Source organism: Lepus europaeus, chromosome 4 (genome assembly GCF_033115175.1).
Source record: "Lepus europaeus isolate LE1 chromosome 4, mLepTim1.pri, whole genome shotgun sequence".
NCBI lineage: Eukaryota > Metazoa > Chordata > Mammalia > Lagomorpha > Leporidae > Lepus > Lepus europaeus.
In genome coordinates this window covers 143,728,133-143,746,213 of record NC_084830.1, presented here as the reverse complement: position 1 = coordinate 143,746,213, position 18,081 = coordinate 143,728,133, and the positions used below count along the sequence as shown (strand labels likewise).

The 18,081-nt window shown below is 57.5% G+C and overlaps 1 protein-coding gene across 1 annotated transcript in view; it reads left to right on the top strand.

Moving 5' to 3' along the window:
• The window catches only part of SLC25A48 (solute carrier family 25 member 48), a 41,819-nt gene that overhangs the window by 9,177 nt on the left and 14,561 nt on the right, over positions 1–18,081 (top strand). Inside the window, exons 3-4 of the mRNA XM_062189954.1 lie at positions 4,576–4,647; positions 6,284–6,542. Coding sequence (XP_062045938.1) covers positions 4,576–4,647; positions 6,284–6,542 — 331 coding nt within the window. The remainder of the gene's footprint in view (positions 1–4,575; positions 4,648–6,283; positions 6,543–18,081) is intronic.

Genomic DNA, 18,081 nt, shown 5'->3' with positions numbered 1-18,081 from the left:
ACCACGGGTGGCTGCGGGCGACCCTGGCTCTGCTGTGACTGTGGCTCTGTCACTCCAGGCTCCACCTCCATCTTCACGTGGACTTTCCAGCTGCCTCTCCGTGTGCATAATCTCCCTCTCCTTTCTCAGGACACTGGTCGTTGGATTTCTGAGGCTCAGCCTAGCCATTGGGCGTCCCTGACCTGCAGGGCCCAGGCTGGACCCTGTTACACTTACAGCAGCCTCCTTCCTTCCTTCCTGTTGACATTTTCTCTCAGGACCATGAGCCTGACAAAGGCCTGGGCAAGTCCCAGTGCCCAGAAGTGCAGTGCTGGCCCCGCTGCCCATTCTCCACAGCATTAGCCTTGCTCCTGGGCTGTCGGGAGATTGCTCATGGAGGAGCCAGGGGCAGAGCAGTGAGCCACAGCATCCCACCCTGACAAGCTGATGCACTGGGGGCAGGGAGGTGGGGGGTGGTTTGCCCCAGGTCCCTGTGGAGGCTTGGCGGTAGAAGAGCCCAGCGACCAGGGCCTGGGCCACCAATCAGATCAAAGGTTCCTTCCCCTGCCCCCTGCTTCCTGGCTGCTCAGGGGCATGGAGCTGGCCTGAGGCTTCCCGCCCAGCTGCCAGCATGGCTGGTGCCTGTGGGCATGACAGTGCCTGATGGGCAGCATGTTTTCTGGTTAAGGCACTGTTGCCGGTCCAGGCTGCAGTGGACCCCCCCCACCACGAACACCCCAGTGAGGCTCCTCGCATTGTCCCACGCCAAGCTGCCCCTGACGGCCCAGTCCACCCAGGGCATGGCCTCCTCTGCCAGGTGGACCACCCCTCAGCACCTATCTTCTTGGCCCTCACCCCCTACCACAGAGCACCCACACCCTCTCTCTGAGGTCCTGAGAGCTTCCAACAGGGAGAGACAGCTGTGAAGTGGAGGAGCATGCACTCACCGTGCTGTGGTGCAGAGGCCTGGGCTCTGGGCTGAATGTTCTGTGCAGGGCCATGGTCTCCAAGGCGTGCCCTGCACACCCAGAGCCTGGAGCTTCCAGCACCCTGTAAGGAGCCAGGCATGGGTGAGAGACCCGGGGACATGCTGCACAGTTGTCCCTGGGTGTCCTTGCATCAGCTTTCAAAACCCACAGGTGCTCCAGCGCCTTACCTGAACGGCACATCCCGCCATCTCTGGGTCACTACTGGCACCTGACGCAGTGGGTGCTGTGCAGATGGCTGTCAGACTGGGTTGTCCACGTGATAAAGACTAGGAAAAAGATCTCCACGTTAAGTACAGACGCAGATTAAAAATATATTTTCCACACATTCGTTGAATGCATGGCGGTGGAACCCTGGTGGTAGAGGGCTGATGGGCACGGACAGAGGCTCAGAATCAGAACTCAGGCGGGATGCCTTCCTGCTCAATGGTCAGATGTAGCTCAGCCTTGAGGCAGGCCTGTGTGTGGCGCTTAGCATGGGACACACGTGGAACCCATGCAGCAATGTCGCCTTGTATTATGCTTGGGAGGAAGTGGAGCCCAAGACCCAGGCACGTCTTACTGTGGCCTTGAGTCTACAGCACTAGGAGAGATGAGAAAAGGCACAGAGGGGCCCTTCAGTTCTCCAGGCCCCAGACAAGGGCTTGGAGCATCCTCAATGCCGAGTCGGCCCCAGACGCCCCCCAGCTCATAGGTGTTGGCGGACAAGTGCTGCTTCACCTGGCCACTAAAGCCGGCCGCAGCCAGCCCACCATGCTGCCTTGTACAGGTGTTCGGTGAGCATCTGCCGTCTGCCACACTCTGCACAGGTCAGCTCCGGGCAGCAGCTTGGGCTGCTTTGCCTTTGATCTCGTTGCTTCCTTAGGACAGAGATTGGTGGCAGTCCCATGGCTGTGTGCAGCCACCAGGGACCTGTGGAGGGAAAGCCCCGAGTGTGAACTGGAGCAGGAGTCCCAGGATGCGAGTGTGGTTGGCAGAATAACGGCCACCAGGTGTGTCCATGTCCGGGCCTCTGGAGCTCCGGAGTGTCACCACGTCACAGCAGATGTGAGATGCAGAGGTGGCCCCGGAGTGGCCAGGATGGCCCTGAATGCACTCACAAGGGTCCTTATTCGAGGATATGGATTTCCCTCTGAATAAGAGGAGGAAGCAAAGCGAGAGCTGCAGCGGGGAGAGGAAAGGAGAGGCGACGCGGGGCCAGGCCTCAAGGGGAGAGGATGGACGTCCAGGGCCTGAGAGGCCAGGAAATGGTTGTCGCCCAGAACCTCTGGCAGGAGCATGGCCCCGCAGGTGCTGAGTGTCAGCCGTTGGAGCCTCTGGTTTTCTGGCCACTAGAACCGCGTGAGAGTAAGCTTGTGTTGTTGGAAGCCGCTTTGGCAGCAGTAGGAAAGCCGTCCAGAGCGTCGGTTTCCTTGATCTGCGGAATGGGATTGGGGCCCTTGCCTCACAGCCTCCAGGCGCATCCTCAAGGAAAGTTCTCCAAGGTGCCCAGTGTGCAGCTGGTGCCTGCTCAGCACCGGCTCTCATGATCGGGGCCCAGCTGTGGACCTCAGGGCCGTGCTGGCACTCAGCACATCTGGCAGACCATTCCTCCAGGGTTTGAAAGGACTCTGTGGTCCAGGTTTTGCCCTTGGGTTGAGTTCCCCGAGTGACTGACCACTCCACCTTCTTCGTGGAAACTTGGCCCATATAGGAGGCATCTGTTCTGTAGAGTCAGCACCCAGAGCGAGGCCTGGCAGAGGCAGGGCCAGCAGCGGAGGGCGCTGGGCCTCAGCACAGCCTCAGATGGGGCAAGGAGAGAGGCTTGCACCCCTCCATCACGTCCCCTGACCCACGTCATTGTCCCATTCGGGGGTCCTGCAGGCCCGAGGTAGCTTGTGGTTGTGTTTAACAAGCAGACGATGGAGGCCCAGTGCCCGGTCTGCTGCCACTTCTGGGGACCCTTCCCCACTGCCCAGCCCTGCTCCTCGGCTAGTTGTCCCCGCAGCACTTGTCATCACCTGACACACATGGTTACCTGGGAGTCATCGGGCATCGGCTATCTCTTCCAGCTCCACTGGACTGGAAGATGCCCCACTTCGTGTTCTGTTCCAGACTCCCTGAGATGGGAACAGTGCAGCATCCAATAATGCAGGCTTTTGGCAGGTAGGAGTTGAACGAGTCAATAAATACATTTCTCTCATCATAGATTACACCACTGGCTGCAGGTTGTCTAAGCCTGTAAGGATGCTTGGGGGGTTGCTTCGCCAACTCTCAGCTCTGCTCTTAGCCATGGCCGTCAGTGTGGGCTTTAACCTGTGTGTCATGTTGAAGCTTTCCGATTAAGAGAACATGTTCCCATAGTAACGATAATTTTTAAACTCTGTAAGCTAAAAGTCATGCAAGTAACAACATACAAGTAATAACGTTTATTGTAGGAGATTTGGGAAATGGAGAAAAGCTGTGTGTGGGAGGCCACCGCGGTGAGGCCGTGTACTGGTGCCGTCTGTTCCGCCAGCGCCTTCTCTGTGTATGTAGGGAGTGGAGCTTGGGTGGTTTGGGTGAAGCGACCTGCTCCCCTGGGCTCCTCCTACACGCTGGGCGCTGTGGGGATGGGGTGCTCTCAGGCTCCTTCCTGCACGGGCACGGCAGGTGCTGGGTGCAGAGAGAGTGTTTTCATGGAGAGTCACGGGCTGCCCCTGAGATGGGGAGCTGGGGGCTCTGGGCTCTCCCGTGGGTTGATTCAGAACTCTTGTGTCTGTTGGGGGCTGCTCCTGCCCCCGAGGCCAGGTCCTCACCGGTGCAGAGGGGCCACTGCACCTGTGCTGAGCTAAGCTATGTAGACAAGTGGGAAATAAAACAGGTGGCCTGCCCCGGTGGGTCGTCCAGCACCAGCCCCACAGTAACAAGTGGGTCAGACCCTTGCAGCAGTTACGCTCAGCCCAACAAGGGAGTGGGCACTGTGGAAGGGCCTCCTGGGACTCGGGGGTGGACAGCCAGGGCAAGGGCTGGAGGGAGGAAAGAATTGATGCTGAGGGTCTCAGCAGGTGAGCCCGGAGGGCAGCACATGGGCTAGGGAGGGGCTCAGGTGCACCTGTTGGCCTGCTGAGCACAGGTATGGTATGACGTATATTCTCACTGTGACGGGCATTTCCGGAGAGCTTTCAACAGCAGGGCATGGTTGCACTCACATTTGTGGAGAGAGAGGCCAGGTGGTTGTCCACGGAGGGGTGAGGGGCAAGGGCTGGGGTGGTGGTTCTGGAGGGAGAAGCGTGGGTCTTCCTATGGGGAGGCCGGGCAGAGTGACAGACAGCAAGTGGGCAGAGCTCAGGGCAGCTCTTTCCTGGAGAGGCCATGGTCGGGCGCCATCAGCAGCGTTGTGTCTGCACCTCTGGCTGGCCTTGGCCCTCGCTCAGGCTCAGCAGGCCTCTATGCACTGAGCAGGTCTGAACGGGATGGTAGTGGGAGGCAGTGCTAAGGGAGGATGGAGCACCTGCAGGGCCAGCACTGGCACCCCGGCCTCCTATCTGGCTGCTTCTCTCTGGCCAGGGCCCTCCCAGCTCTGGGCACCTTTGTGGACAGTGAGGATGGGAGCAATGCCTGAGCCACACACCCTTGCCTCTCTCCGCAGACTCGCCTGCAGGCCGGCGTCGGCTACAGGGGCACCCTCCACTGCATCCGAACGGTGTACAGCAGGGAGAGCGTAAGTGTCCCTCGGGCTTGGGTGGGCGGGCCAGGGCCTGCCGGCACCTCCCCGGAGCTGGGACATGGCTGTGGCCCCATGCTCCTTCCTGCTTGCTGTCTTTGGCTGAATTTCCCCTTCTCGTTGTTAGCAAAGGGGGCGCAGAATAGAGGGGAGGCAGTGTAGGAATCTAGAGCCAGACTGAATTTATTTAGAGAAAATGAATTCCTAGATGTGGGTGACCAATTGCTGGTGCGCACATTGATGGAACACGTGGCAGAAGGCCTGGACCCAAGGACCAGGCCTTCATATATTTTAGGGGGGCTAGGAGTTGGGGTGGGGGTAGGGGGAGCAGGCAGAGGTGAAATCCTGGAACTGGTCTTTCAGGTGGCCACGTGGGGCCTTGGGAACCTGGGAAAGAATGTGGCGTTGTATTCAAGGGCAAGGAATTAATTCCAATGTTTATTTATCTTTTGGGCAATGAGCGAGAATGGGTAAGGCTTATGTCTTTGTTCCATCAGTCATCTCATACCATACCTCAAGCCTTAACATGTTATCCGAACCAGCTCCATCCTAGCATGGACCCTGGGGCTTGGAAGCCTCTGCAGGCACTGTGGGTTTTTTTCCCAGAGGGAGTGAGGCTGGCACCAGGGTGTGGTTCAGCTCTCCAGACAGGCTCGTTGGAAATCAGAGCGAGCCCTGCAGACTTGGTGTTCGGGGTGCTGTCTTGCAGTTCCTCTGTGCCCTGCAAGGTGGCCATTGAGTCTCGTGTTGGGCACACATTCCCAGGGTACCCGCCAGCTGGTCCATCCTGGGGCATTTCTCTGAGACACTGCAGCTCCTGGCTGAGGCACCCTGATAGGGAGAAAGATCCTGAAGCAGGCAGTGCACATGTGTGTGTGCGTGATGCACGCATGTGCACTTGCTGGTACGTGTGAGCAGTCCTGCCTGAGGCACGCAGGCTGCAGGACATGGGCTGGGGGTCGGTGGATTTGCATGCAGACTGTGACGTGAACATCAGTACCTAGAGGTTTTTTAAATTAATTTTTATTTATTTTAAAGATAGAGGCAGATCTTCCCTCTGCTAGTTTACTTCCCAAATGCCTGTAACAGCCAGGGCTGGGCCAGGCTGTTTCAGGAGCCAGGAACTCCATCTGGGTCTTCCATGTGGGTGGCAGGGCCCCACCTCCTTGGGTCATCCCCTGCTGCCTGCCAGGGTGCACGTGAGCAGGAAGCTGGGGTTGGAAGGGGAGCCGGGACTCCCACCCAGGCACTCCACCCGACGGGGACGCGGGCGTTCAGGCTGCATCTTCTCGGCGGCCTGGTCCCCGGAATTGTCTCGTCGTCCTGTGTGTTGCTGTCCTCACTCCAGCAAGTGCCTGTGGAGTTTTCCAGTTTCCCTCAGGACCTCTGAGGTTCTCGTTAAGAATGCAGGAGGCAGAGGACCCTGCCCCAGCCTGCAGCTCCCCGTCCTCAGCCTCGAAGTCCTGGGTGCTGTGCCTGAGACCCTCCCCGCCCCAGACCCCCCATCAGGACCCAGTCCTGCTCTCGGAGAAGCCCCCTACAGCCGGCCCAGGTGCCCCTTGAGCCTGTGGGGTCCCCATCCGCACCTTCACCGGGGCTGAGGGCTGCACTGTGATCGCCTGTCTCCCTGCAGGTCTTCGGCTTCTTCAAGGGCATGTCCTTCCCCCTGGCCAGCATCGCCGTCTATAACTCAGTGGTGTTTGGGGTGTTCAGCAACACGCAGAGACTCCTGGGGCGGCACCGCTGTGGGGAGCCCGAGGACAGCCCGCCCCGCAGCCTGTCTGACCTGCTCCTGGCCAGCATGGTGGCCGGTGTGGTCTCAGTGGGCCTGGGCGGGCCCGTGGACCTCATCAAGATCCGGCTGCAGATGCAAACACAGCCATTTCAGGAAGGTAAGAGGTGGGGGTGCCCATGGCCCTCTCCCGGGCAGCAGATCTGGGGTCCAGCTCTGCACATCAGGGCTCCTGAGCGGGGCACACCCGTCTGCACGTCACAGGCTGCCATTTTCTTCCTTCCCCAGCAGCACCAGCAATCCTCAGTCGAGCCTTTGTCATGTGCCGGGCCCCTCATTCATCTTCATAACAGCCCTGGGGCACGAGCTGCCATCCTGTCCATTTTACAGATGAGAAAACTGAGGCTCCTCAAGGCTGAGATTCTCAGCGCCACACTTCTGCAGCCTTCAGTGCAAAACAGGGAGACTGCAGGGGACTCTGGTTGAACAATCACGACAGATTTTATGACAGCAGCAATCTCAGTCCCACTCAGCTCATGCCCACCTCTGTCTTACTCCAGAGCCCACAGTCCTAGCCCCACCTGGCTCCTCTCCTCGTCCCCGCTGGCTTCTCAGCTCTGGATCTCGCAGGTGGAGCTTCTTTTTAGCCTTGCGAGGCAGCCACTCCACAGCCCCTACACCCTGGGCCAGTTCTCTCCTTTCCTCCTTGCTGGCTTTTTCCCTGGGGGTGGCTCTGATAAGGGAAGGTGCAAGGCAGATCTGGGGCTCATGGGGGACACCATACAAGGCTTGGGGTTTGTTCTCAGCTCCACATCTCATTTCCTTGTCTCCTCAGACAAGGCACTGCCCCTCCTGGCCTCAGTCTTCATTCCTGTGGAATGGAATGGTTGGACCCAGCTCCCTCCCTGGTCACCTTAGCATGTGGTCAGGGCTCACGGTCTCCAGTTTGTTTTGTTTTATTGTTTTTGTTTCTGTTTTTTTTGTCAGGCAGAGTTAGACAGTGAGAGAGAGAGACAGAGAGAAAGGTCTTCCTTCCATTGGTTCACCCCCCAAATGGCTGCTATGGCCGGCGCAGCACTGATCTGAAGCCAGGAGCCAGGTGCTTCTTCCTGGTCTCCCATGGGGTGCAGGGCCCAAGCACTTGGGTCATCCTCCACTGCACTCCCGGGCCACAGCAGAGAGCTGGACTGGACAAGGAGGAACCGAGACAGAATCCAGTGCCCAAACCGGTACTAGAACCCGGGGTACCGGTGCCGCAGGCAGAGGATTAGCCTAGTGAGCCACGGCGCTGGCCTCCAGTTTTATTTTTACCCATGTGCATAAGTCCCCTCTCCCTGAATGGCCTCTGTATGACTCCTGTTCCCGCAGAGGCTGGGGTCCAGCTGGCGTCACTCAGGAGTGTCAGGGCCCAGGGTCCCCGCCTCCCAGACAACTAACTGCAGCCAGGACCTGCGTGTGGTCTGAGCTCTGTGTGGATGCCCAGGGAACTCCCAGAGCAGGGGCTCCTTCTCATCAGAGTGGCACAGTGAGGCGTGCCTGGGCATAATTCAGTTGGACTGAAGGTTGCTTGCAGCTTGCCTCTTAGGCCCTGGCCCAGAGGCCCAGCGAGGGGCTACAGGGGACATTGTGCACAGGCTGCAAAGCCGGGACGCTTGGTCCCGAGGCTGTCTGCTGGCTCTGGTCAGGCTCCTTCAGGAAGGCTTGTCTGCATCATGGGTGCACAGGGACTTGCAGGGTCCAGATTTAGGGCCCCACCTCCCCCACCACCTGGTGCTTCGTCCCTTGGAGAGGGGGAATTCGGGGCAGGTGTGGACGCACACACTAGGAGGGGGCCTCAGCCAGTGCAGGCACAGAGGTGTACGTCAGGAGGGTAGGAATCGGGAGCTTCCTCATAGTGTCCCGCTCCACTCTGGCGCCTTCCTCCGCCCCCGCCTTGCCTGGACAGCGTGCTAGGACGGTGGCAGCCCAGGGTCGGAGGCCAGGCCAGAAGCCGCTGGAGACTGGAGGCAGAGCAAGAGCAGCGGGGGTGTGGCTGGGCCTGCAGCTCCCAGTTGATTCCAGGGAGCTGAGTGGCGGGGGGTGCAGCTCGTCACGTGGCAGACCCTGTGAAGTGTGACACCTGCATCATCTCGCTGGCTCTCAGCCACACCGTGTGAGAGCCATCACTGTCACTGGTCCACTGGTCCGGCAAACCAGAGCCGGGCACCTGCAGTGCCCTGGGTGCAGGGGTGCGGTGGTGAAGGCAAGGCTGGCCTCGTTGTCTGCTATCATTGCCCAGGCAGTGAGCCAGGCGGGAAGGGGGGAGATGGGTGGGCTGCAGGCAGGGGTCAGGAAGCAGGTGGGCAGAGGGAAGATCTGGAGGCCCACCTGTGCACCTGCTTAGGTAGAGCTGAGCGCCGCTCAGGCCTGCCCCACCTGGGCGTGATAGCCTGGGGCATGATCCACCAGGCTAGGGCGCTTCTCTGGCCCTTTCTCCTGGGTAAGTCCTCTGAGCACTGAGATCCCGGATGCCCGCCCCACCACCTATGCTCGGGCCCTTGCCTGGGGCCCCAGCCGAGATCAGTTCTCTTAAGTAAAGCCGTGGAGGCAGCAACAGGAAATGAGCCCAGGTTTGTCCTTCCCCACAGGCCAGGAGGCCACCTGGGAGCACGGAGAAAGCTGGGAGGCTCCTGTCTGGGTCTCAGCCCTGCCCAGCTCCCCCGCTTCTGCCCCCAGATTGTGTAGGAGCTGAGGCTGTAGCAGTCTGCTAACACTTGGCCTCGGGGTGGAAACTGCTCCAGATTTTAGTGGGGAGCTGGGCTGGGAGCCGTGTCCCCAGCTTGACGCTGTTCAAGTGATGGGTAGGCTACGTGGGTCCCAGGATGGGTGTGCAGTGTGTGTTGTGGGGCTGCCCCGCTCGTTGTGGCCTGCTCCCCCTCATCTCCCACCCCTGCTCTTGGGGAAGGCCTGTGGTGGCCGCAGGGGCTGGGCAGGGCCCATGAGCGGGGAGACAGGGCTGCACGCGTGAGCGTGCTGAACCAGAGCTGAGGAAGGATGCAGCCTTTCATTTGGGTTCCTCAGGAGCCCTCTGGGCCGGGAGCAGAAAGCAGGGAGAGCTGCAGGTGCCAGGAAGTGCCCCTCCCCGCCCTCCTGGGATCACCGCCCTTCCAACCTCCGCTTCCATTTTCCTCTTTTGACCGAAACATGGATACAGACAGACTCCACCTTCTGCACTCCTCAGCTATTAGAAAAGCAGCCGTTCAAGCACAGCGGGTCATCGCCAGTGTCTGGAGGCAGTTAGGAGTGGTGGGGACCCACATCCTGTCCAAGGTGGGTGGGCGTGACCCCGTGGCAGCTGCTATTGCCATGTAGCTAATGTGCCTTGGTCCTCTGATTTTTTTTTTTTTTTTTTTTTTTGACAGGCAGAGTTAGACAGTGAGAGAGAGAGAGACAGAGAGAAAGGTCTTCCTTTTTTCGTTGGTTCACCCCCAAAGTGGCCGCCACAGCCGGCGTGTTGCAACCGGCGCATCGCTCCGATCCGAAGCCAGGAGCCAGGTGCTTCCTCCTGGTCTCCCATGCAGGTGCAGGGCCCAAGCACTTGGGCCATCCTCCACTGCACTTCCGGGCCACAGCAGAGAGCTGGACTGGAAGAGGGGCAACCGGGACAGAATCCAGCACCCTGACCGGGACTAGGACCCAGGATGCCGGCGCCGCAGGTAGAGGATTAGCCTAGTGAGCCGCGGCACTGGCTGGTCCTCTGATTTTTTAAAGCTTTATTTATTGAATTATTTAAAGGCAGAGAAAGAGAGCGGGGGAGCATGCCTCCATCTGCAGGCTCATTCCCCAAATGACGGCCAGGTCTGCACTCGCCCAAAGCCAGGAGCCAGGAGCTCCATCCTGCTCTCCCACATTGCTGGCAGGGGTCTGGGTGCTTGGGTCTTCCAAGGGGCATGAGCAGGGACCTGGATTTGAAGGACAGCAGCCAGGACTCGAGCCAGGGCTCTGTTACGGGCTGGCAGCATGATGAGCAATGGGCTTGATCCTCTGCTCCAGTGTCAGCCCCAGACCCTCTGAGTTTTAAGAAAAGCAGCATGCTAGGTAGTTTGTGTGCTGTGGGAAGTTTCAGTTGGAAATTGCCAGGTAATTCGATTAAAAAAAAGAAAAAGAAAAACAAGTAGCACATAGCCCATAGCTGTGTGGACTGGACACGGTGTGGCCAGGGCTGGCTGCAAACTGGTGGCCTCCGCCAGCCTTTTTGGTGACTGCTGATTCGGATGTTCCCAGCAGGCCTTAGGCAGCACTCAGGGGTTGCTCAGGGCTGGTAGTTTTGCCCTAGTTTTGCTTGGCCACTTCTATGCAGAAGGACGACCCTGGGATGGGCAAGGTGGCCCCTACACACTGCTGCCTGAGGCCCTGCAGTATCTGCCTTGGGACCTGCAACAGGTGCCCTGGAGGCCATGCTGAGGTAAGAAGACAGCTCATCTTGGGGAACTGGCAAACACAGTTCTTCCTGATCACCTGTCATTGGTGACCGAGGTTGAAACCACAAACTGCAGAACCCTGGGGGTGGGAGGATGGGCACTGGCCGTGGTGGTCAAGACGCCAGTTGAGACCCTCATCTCCTGTAGCCGAGTGCCTGCCTTTGAGCCCTAGCCCTGCTCTTGATTCCAGCCTCTGCTCACTAGTGAGCACCCGGGGAAGCAGTTGGCCAGAACCTGCCACGCATGTGAGGGACCCAGGCAGAGCTTTTGGGCTCCTGGCTTTGGCCCCGCCCAGCCCTGGCCATTGCAGGTATTTGAGGAGTGTACCAGCAGATTGGAGGTCTCTGTGTCACTCTGCCTTTTAAATTCAATGAGTACATAAAGTAGGGGGAGAAAATGCCCGCCTACCCAGTACAGCCACTGTTAACACTTGAGCGTGTTCTTGTTCCTGTTCTGGACACGCAGAATGAAGAGTGTGAGAGTCAGCACTCCCACTGTGTTGTAATTTCACATCCTCCTACGACGCAGCCTCGTAGCAGGAACTTTTCCATGTAATGAAAACAGCATATGAAATAGCTGCATGATATGTCCAGTGGGTGTGCAATGCCGCATCACAAGTACACTGAGAGACTCGCTATCACGTGGGAAGAATTCAGTGTCCAGAGTTAGATCGCCGCCTCCAATCCCCCCTCCCTCAAAGCCAAGAGACGCTGGCTGACTCCCGTATCGGCGCCATGCCTCGGTTCACCCACCTGCAAAGCCAGCGCTGCAGGGTTAGCTCTTTGGCAGCTGGGCTGGACTGGAAGGAAATGACGGAGTTAGGATGCACAGCGCCCTTAGCACAGTGTGTGATGCTGAAAAGGCGGCGTGCTTGGCAGACTCGTGAGGGGAACTCAGCACGTTTGCAGAATGGCATTAAAATACACATTTACTTTGGTGCAAACTTTTTTTTTTATAATTCATGCATAGTTTTCTCGTAATATGCATTTTTCATGAACTTTCCTAAGACTGCTGCTAGGCGTGGATTTGAGACTTTTTTTTGCACCAAAAGACTCACCTTTCAGTTCCCTTTTGCCCACACTTTTGGAAGTGCCTGTGGTATTTAACAGCCGTCCTACTGGTGAACTTTCAGGCTGCTGACTGTTTTTCCTCTCCGGATAATAGTGATGTGATCAGCGAATTTGTCTGAAGAATGGCCTGCATTTAGGGTATTTCCCTGCAGGCGTGGGCTCTTGGACTCATGAGTGGGCCAAAGGGCGTGGCCATTGTTCAGATTCTTGGAACATATTATGAAACAGTTACCTAAACGGGCTGTGTCCAGTCACAAGGGAATCTCCACTTGGCGCTGACAGCCACTGCCCACCAGAGCAGTTGCCAATCGGTCAACTCTTCTGCCTTAACAGAGGTGTTCTCCTGGGTCCCCACCATGTGGCAAGCAAGCAAGGGCTGGTCTGGGTCTAGTCAGGTGTGCCTTTGACAGTGAGGCACCTGCAAAGAACCCTTCCTTAAAAAAAAGAAAATTTAGGCCGGCGCCACGGCTCACTAGGCTAATCCTCCACCTTGCGGCGCCGGCACACCGGGTTCTAGTCCCAGTCGGGGCACCGGATTCTGTCCCGGTTGCCCCTCTTCCAGGCCAGCTCTCTGCTGTGGCCAGGGAGTGCAGTGGAGGATGGCCCAAGTGCTTGGGCCCTGCACCCCATGGGAGACCAGGATAAGTACCTGGCTCCTGCCATCGGATCAGTGCGGTGCGCTGGCTGCAGCGCGCCAACCGCGGCGGCCATTGGAGGGTGAACCAATGGCAAAGGAAGACCTTTCTCTCTGTCTCTCTCTCTCTTACTGTCCACTCTGCCTGTCAAAAAAATAAAATAAAATAAATAAATAAATAAAAAAAGAAAATTTATCTCAAGGGCAGAGAGAGAGAGAGATCTGCCATCTGCTGGTTTATTTCCCAGATGTCTGCCGGAGTTGGGCCTGGGCCAGGAACCAGGAACTCAACCCAGGTGTCCCACATGGGTGGCAGGAACCCAAGTACTTGAGTCATGGCTTGCCGTCTCCCAGAGTGCACATTAGCAGGGGGCTGAAACTGAGGACAGAGCTGGGACTAGGAGCCAAGCACGCCAATATGGGGTGTAGGTGTCCCAAGTGGCATTGTAACTACTACACCAAATGCCCACCCTCCAAGCTTTCCCTTTAAATCTTGACACCCTTTGCATGAGCAGGAGCTTAATGGTGTGCTTGGCTGGGGCTGAGCTGGAGCCTGGGGCTGTGGACCTAGAGGCCAGTAGTCCCTCTGCTGCTTGGCCAAGGCCCATCCTGGGGGCTGACTGCCAAAGGACACTCCCTCCTCCCCCACAGGGGACCTTTCAGGTCTTTGTTCCCATTAAAAGCCTCATTAATGTGCAGATCACAAGGCTTTCAGTGTAAGAGGAGGCCTCCTCTTAACTCTGTGCTGACCATCCTGGTCCTGGTGATTTCTCTAGGCTCTGCTGGAGCCACGGGGCTGAGCACTGCACCTGTGGGATGCGCTCCTAGAACCCATCACTCACGAGGTTTTGTGAGCTGCTGCTCTGAGCCAGGCCGAGTGGGTGAAAGAGAGATGTTGGAGACACAGCCCCTGCCTTCAGGGAGTGGGTGGTCTGGCAAGGAGCATGTATATACAGGAACAAGAGGCCCTGTGGAAGGCTCTGGAACCCCAACTCTGGCTCTTGGGTCAAGAAGGGTCCAGAGAGGAAATGGCTGCTGACCAGGTCGTTGGGTGTGGGGTTGGATTTATCAGAGTGGCCGTGGGGCAGAGAAGTGTTCTGTGCTGAGGGAAGGGTATGGGGGAGTGTCAGTGGCTGGAAAACACAGGCATCTGGCAGAGCCCCGGGAGACATTGGTGTAGCACAGACTTCCGAAGCGGGGAGGTGGGGTCAAGCAGGTGTGGAATGGGTTGTGATGAGCTTGGGCTCAGTCTGCTCAGCAGACAGTGAGGCATCTGAACATCACAGTGCCCCACCAGGGCTGTGCTGTGTGATCTTCAGAAGGGGTGAGGGGTACAGGGAAGAGAAGGGGGCAGGAGGTTGACCTGTGAGGGGTGCAGGGAAGAGAAGGGGGCAGGAGGTTGATCTGGAGGAGGGGCAAATGCACCAGCAGGCCAAGTGTGAGGAGCAAGGAGGGAGAAAGTCAACCATGACCAAGAATGATGTGGGATTGCAACAGTGGATGAGGACGAGGGAGGTGGGACCCTCCACTCAGGGCATAAAGTGGCAGGTGATGAATGGGAGACGGTACAGGCATGAAGTAGGTGGCTGGGGAGTGGCCCTTGTCACTGCTGACAGCTGCAGTGGCAGGCTTGAGAGAGACCACGGTGAGTCTGTCTTGGCTCAGGTTGTGTGAGGTGCGGCTGGAGGTACAGACACAGGCGTGACAGGCACGCAAGCCACAAATGCCAAGTGAGCTTCAGAAATGCAGAGGTGGGCGGTGACAAGCAGCCTGGGGAAGAGGCAGAGTTATCACAATGGTGACAGCTGGGGTCCGCAGTGACCAAGCCACATCCCATTAGTAACTCACCACGGCAACTCAGTCACAGGTGGGGAAACAGATGCAAGGGGGTGCGGAAGGGGAGAACTCCCCCCCCCCTTGGGAGAGGAGAAGGGTAAAGAGGAAGTGCAGGCGGATTTCTGAGGACAAGAGGAAGGAAGTGGGGGGAGGTGGCGTTAGCAGGTGTGGTCCCTCCATGCTGAAGGCCCCCTCCCCCTGGAGAGAAGAATGTGGGAGAGCGGAGGTGGGATTGGAGGAGACCAGCTTCCGGTTTCCCTACAGGCCCAGAGGGCCCAGCCCAGGCTGGGGGTCAGTAGCAGCGGGGGCAGGGAGGATTATCACACTTGTCCCAGAACGCAAAGCCATCTAAGCCCGTGAATTCACCTAGTGACAAAGTGGGACATCACAGAGAGGCCACCACTAAGCACAGCAGACACCGGAGTTCAAGGTTCATAATCGGGTGGAGAAACCCGACAGGCTGGAGGGGAGCCGGAAAGGAGAATGGGCCAGAGAACAGGCCTTGTTACAGATTCCCGGGTGCCGGGTGGGGGAGGGGTGTTGGGAACAGTGAATCCCGTTAGCGCTGGGGTGGGGTTTGCCGCTTTGGTTGGGTTCTCGGTCATCTCACTCCTAGTGAGCGAGGCTGCGTCCTGGAGATGCTGAACCCAGTGTATGAGTTGGCTGTTGGACTAGAGCCCAGTACAGCATCCAGGGCTTGAGATGGTACGTTTAGATAAGGCAGCACCATTTCACTAACGACCAGTTCCTTGGATTCGCTGAGTGCTCATTGGCCTTCGAGGCCCCTAGAGCACCTCTTCTGCTCCGAGGAGCCACATAATTTTATTGCTACCATAAATATGTGCGACTGCAGTGAGAGGCACTTTTCTCTGGGCAGCAGGGCCTTGGGAGGAGCAGATTTTCCAAGACACTCCCAGGTTAGGGCAGGAAACGCTGATGGTAAGATCCTTGAGGGGACACAGGTCAACCCACTCAGCTCCCAAAGAGGTGAGCATGCATGGAAAGGCAGGAGCCACTTGGCTGTGACAAGGGACACGAAAGCTGGAGGTAACCCAGGACCTATGGCCTAGGCCTTATTCTCAAGCAGGCTGCGGGGTACTAATAGGAAGTGAGGGTTGGAGCAATGGCAGCCCAGGAGTGGAGGGAGGAGGTTTGTGGAGAGGCCAGGCACACAGCCATGCAGTTCAGAGATTTTCAAGCTGTAGACCCATGTGGCTGCCTGAGCTTAATGAGGTGCGTGGAGCATAAAGCACCATTGTACAAACTGGGCGTGGATGACACATTGTGTGTTTGTTTTACATCAGCAGACAAGGGCCAGCATTGTCCTGATTTCTGGACTTGGTGCCAGTACTGGTCATTCCTGCTCTTGTGTGGGCATCAGGGATTGCCCACGTTAGGCCTGGCTGCAAGCCACAGCTCCCGAGACTGGAGGCCTAGCACTTCCAGAATCTGGAATCGCACAAGGATGAGGTAGTAAAAATAGCCGTGAAAACTATTTGAGTAAAGTGTGTTGGCACGGCCAAGCGTTTTAGTGAAGTGCCTTTGCCAGCATTCTCTATACTGCTCAGAAAACCAAAGGAGGGGGCAGAATGTCTGTTCTTTCCCAGATGAGAAGCTGAGTGTCTGCACCGGTGGTGCAGGAAAGAGTAGCCAGACAGGAACACAAATCCTTGCTGCTCCTAAGGCTTTGGCTGCTCCTCTGCTGAAGTACCTGCCGACCATGGTCATGAGGAAGCTGCTGGGTTCTGCAGAAACAGGAACTAGGTAAGAGCTTCCCTGCGGATAACATCCCGGATACTACCGGTGCCAGAAGTGGGACCGTGAATTCGGAGTTTCTCATTATATTTTTGTTTTATGTTGTTAATTAACCTAGAGAGTGTATGCTCCCATCTGCTGGTTCACTTGCAAATGCCTGCAGCAGCCAGAGCTGAGCTGGGTCAGAGCAGAGAGTAGGAACTCGGTTCAGGTCATCTACCTGGGTGGCAGGAATCCAGTGACTGGAGCCATCGCTGCCACCTCCCAGGGTGTGCAGTAGCAGGAAGCTGGAGTCCAGAGCCGGAGCCTGATATGAACCTAGGCCCTCCCATGTGGGACGGGACATCCTATACAGTGTCCTAACTGCTAGGTCCAGTGCCTGCTATGGAGTTTCTTTCAGTAACTGAAGCCTCTGACCTAGGGATCGGACGGGGTCAGGCTTTGTTGAATGCTGAGCGTGGGAGGCCTGAGTACCGAGACCTGTCCAGGTCAGATGCAGAGGGTTCATGGAATGACGCCATGGCACACATGGGGCTCAGGCACTGGGTCATGGTGTCAGGAAGGGACCACAGTGTGTGATCCTGTTGTCAGCAAACTCACCGCCTCCACAAGGGCGAAGCAAAAACACCACAGGCGACTCTGAACCGGCATGCAGAGTTGCTGGGGCTCCTGACTGCTTCCAAGAGCGCCTTTCTAACATAGCAAATGTGGTCCTACTCACAGTACAGTGGCTGGATTTTTTAAAGTTATTTTCATTTTATTTGAAGGACACAGAGACAGAGAACTCCTTTCTAGCCACTGGTTTACTCCCCAAATGCCCACCACAGTCAGAGCTGAGGCAGACCGTGGCCAGGAGTCAGAAATACCATCCGGGTCTCCCACATGGATGGCAGGGACCCAAGGACTTGAGCCGCTGCCTGCTGCCTCCCAGGGTGCACAGTAGCAGGGAGCTGGAATCAGAACCGGAAGTGGGACTGGAACCCAGGCACTCCAAATGGGGTGCAGGTGACCTAAGTGACTTTTTAACCCCCGGGGGAACTGTATTCTCCCCAACCCAGCTCTGTATTTTAAGTGCCCATGAGTAAAGAAAACAGATATGGCAAGGAGCTACAAAGGATTACTAATGCGTTTAAGTAAAATCGTATTGTGTTACCCACAATGGCACCCAGGCATGTGATAAAAATGGACACACGTGTCTGTGCTGCATTGGGAATCCCATCCATCCGTGACGCTTGTGGCTTCCTGGGTCCCTTGGAGTGACTCCATGCTACAAGTTTCCTCCAAGGAGCCCCTGGCCCGGGGCTGCTGGAACACCTGTGAAAGCTGCACGTCCCCTGGGGGGGAGGAGCCTGGTGGCACTTTCCCTTCCCAGAGGGACTGGCCACTGTGTTTGTGTCCCGCCCTGAACTGCTTGGTGAGTGGATACCTCCTCAGCTGCCTCGCCTTGCACAGCAGTGGTGGAGAAAGGGCCTCAAGGAAGAATCTTCCTTTCTGCATCTGAGGAAGACCCAGACACGTGCTGCAGCTCGGTCCCTGCGTCTGAGAAGGGGCAGATCTATGGGACCCCAGCCTGTGTCTGGGCCAGTTCAGCCCTTCTGCGGGGCGGGGGCCCCCACGAGGTGGCTACATGAGGGCCTGTCGGAGTCATCCAAACCTGGACACCCTCAAACCCTAAGTGCCCCATGTAGGGCACCCACCTCCTCAAGGACCTCCTGTCCAGGCCCCGGTACCCAGCATAAAGCCGCAGGTCAGAGCCAAGCGTGTGGTGTGAGGAGCTAGGCAGGGATGGAGCTGCCCGAGGCGGGTGAGGGATGGGCCAATTCTGCTGGCTCCAAACCTGCTGCCAGCCCCATCCCAGGCTCTCGCCTGGCCCTAGCCAAATTCGGGACCACAGGAAGCCACAGGCATGGGAGGCTCTGGTGTCTGATCCACACCGAGCAGAGC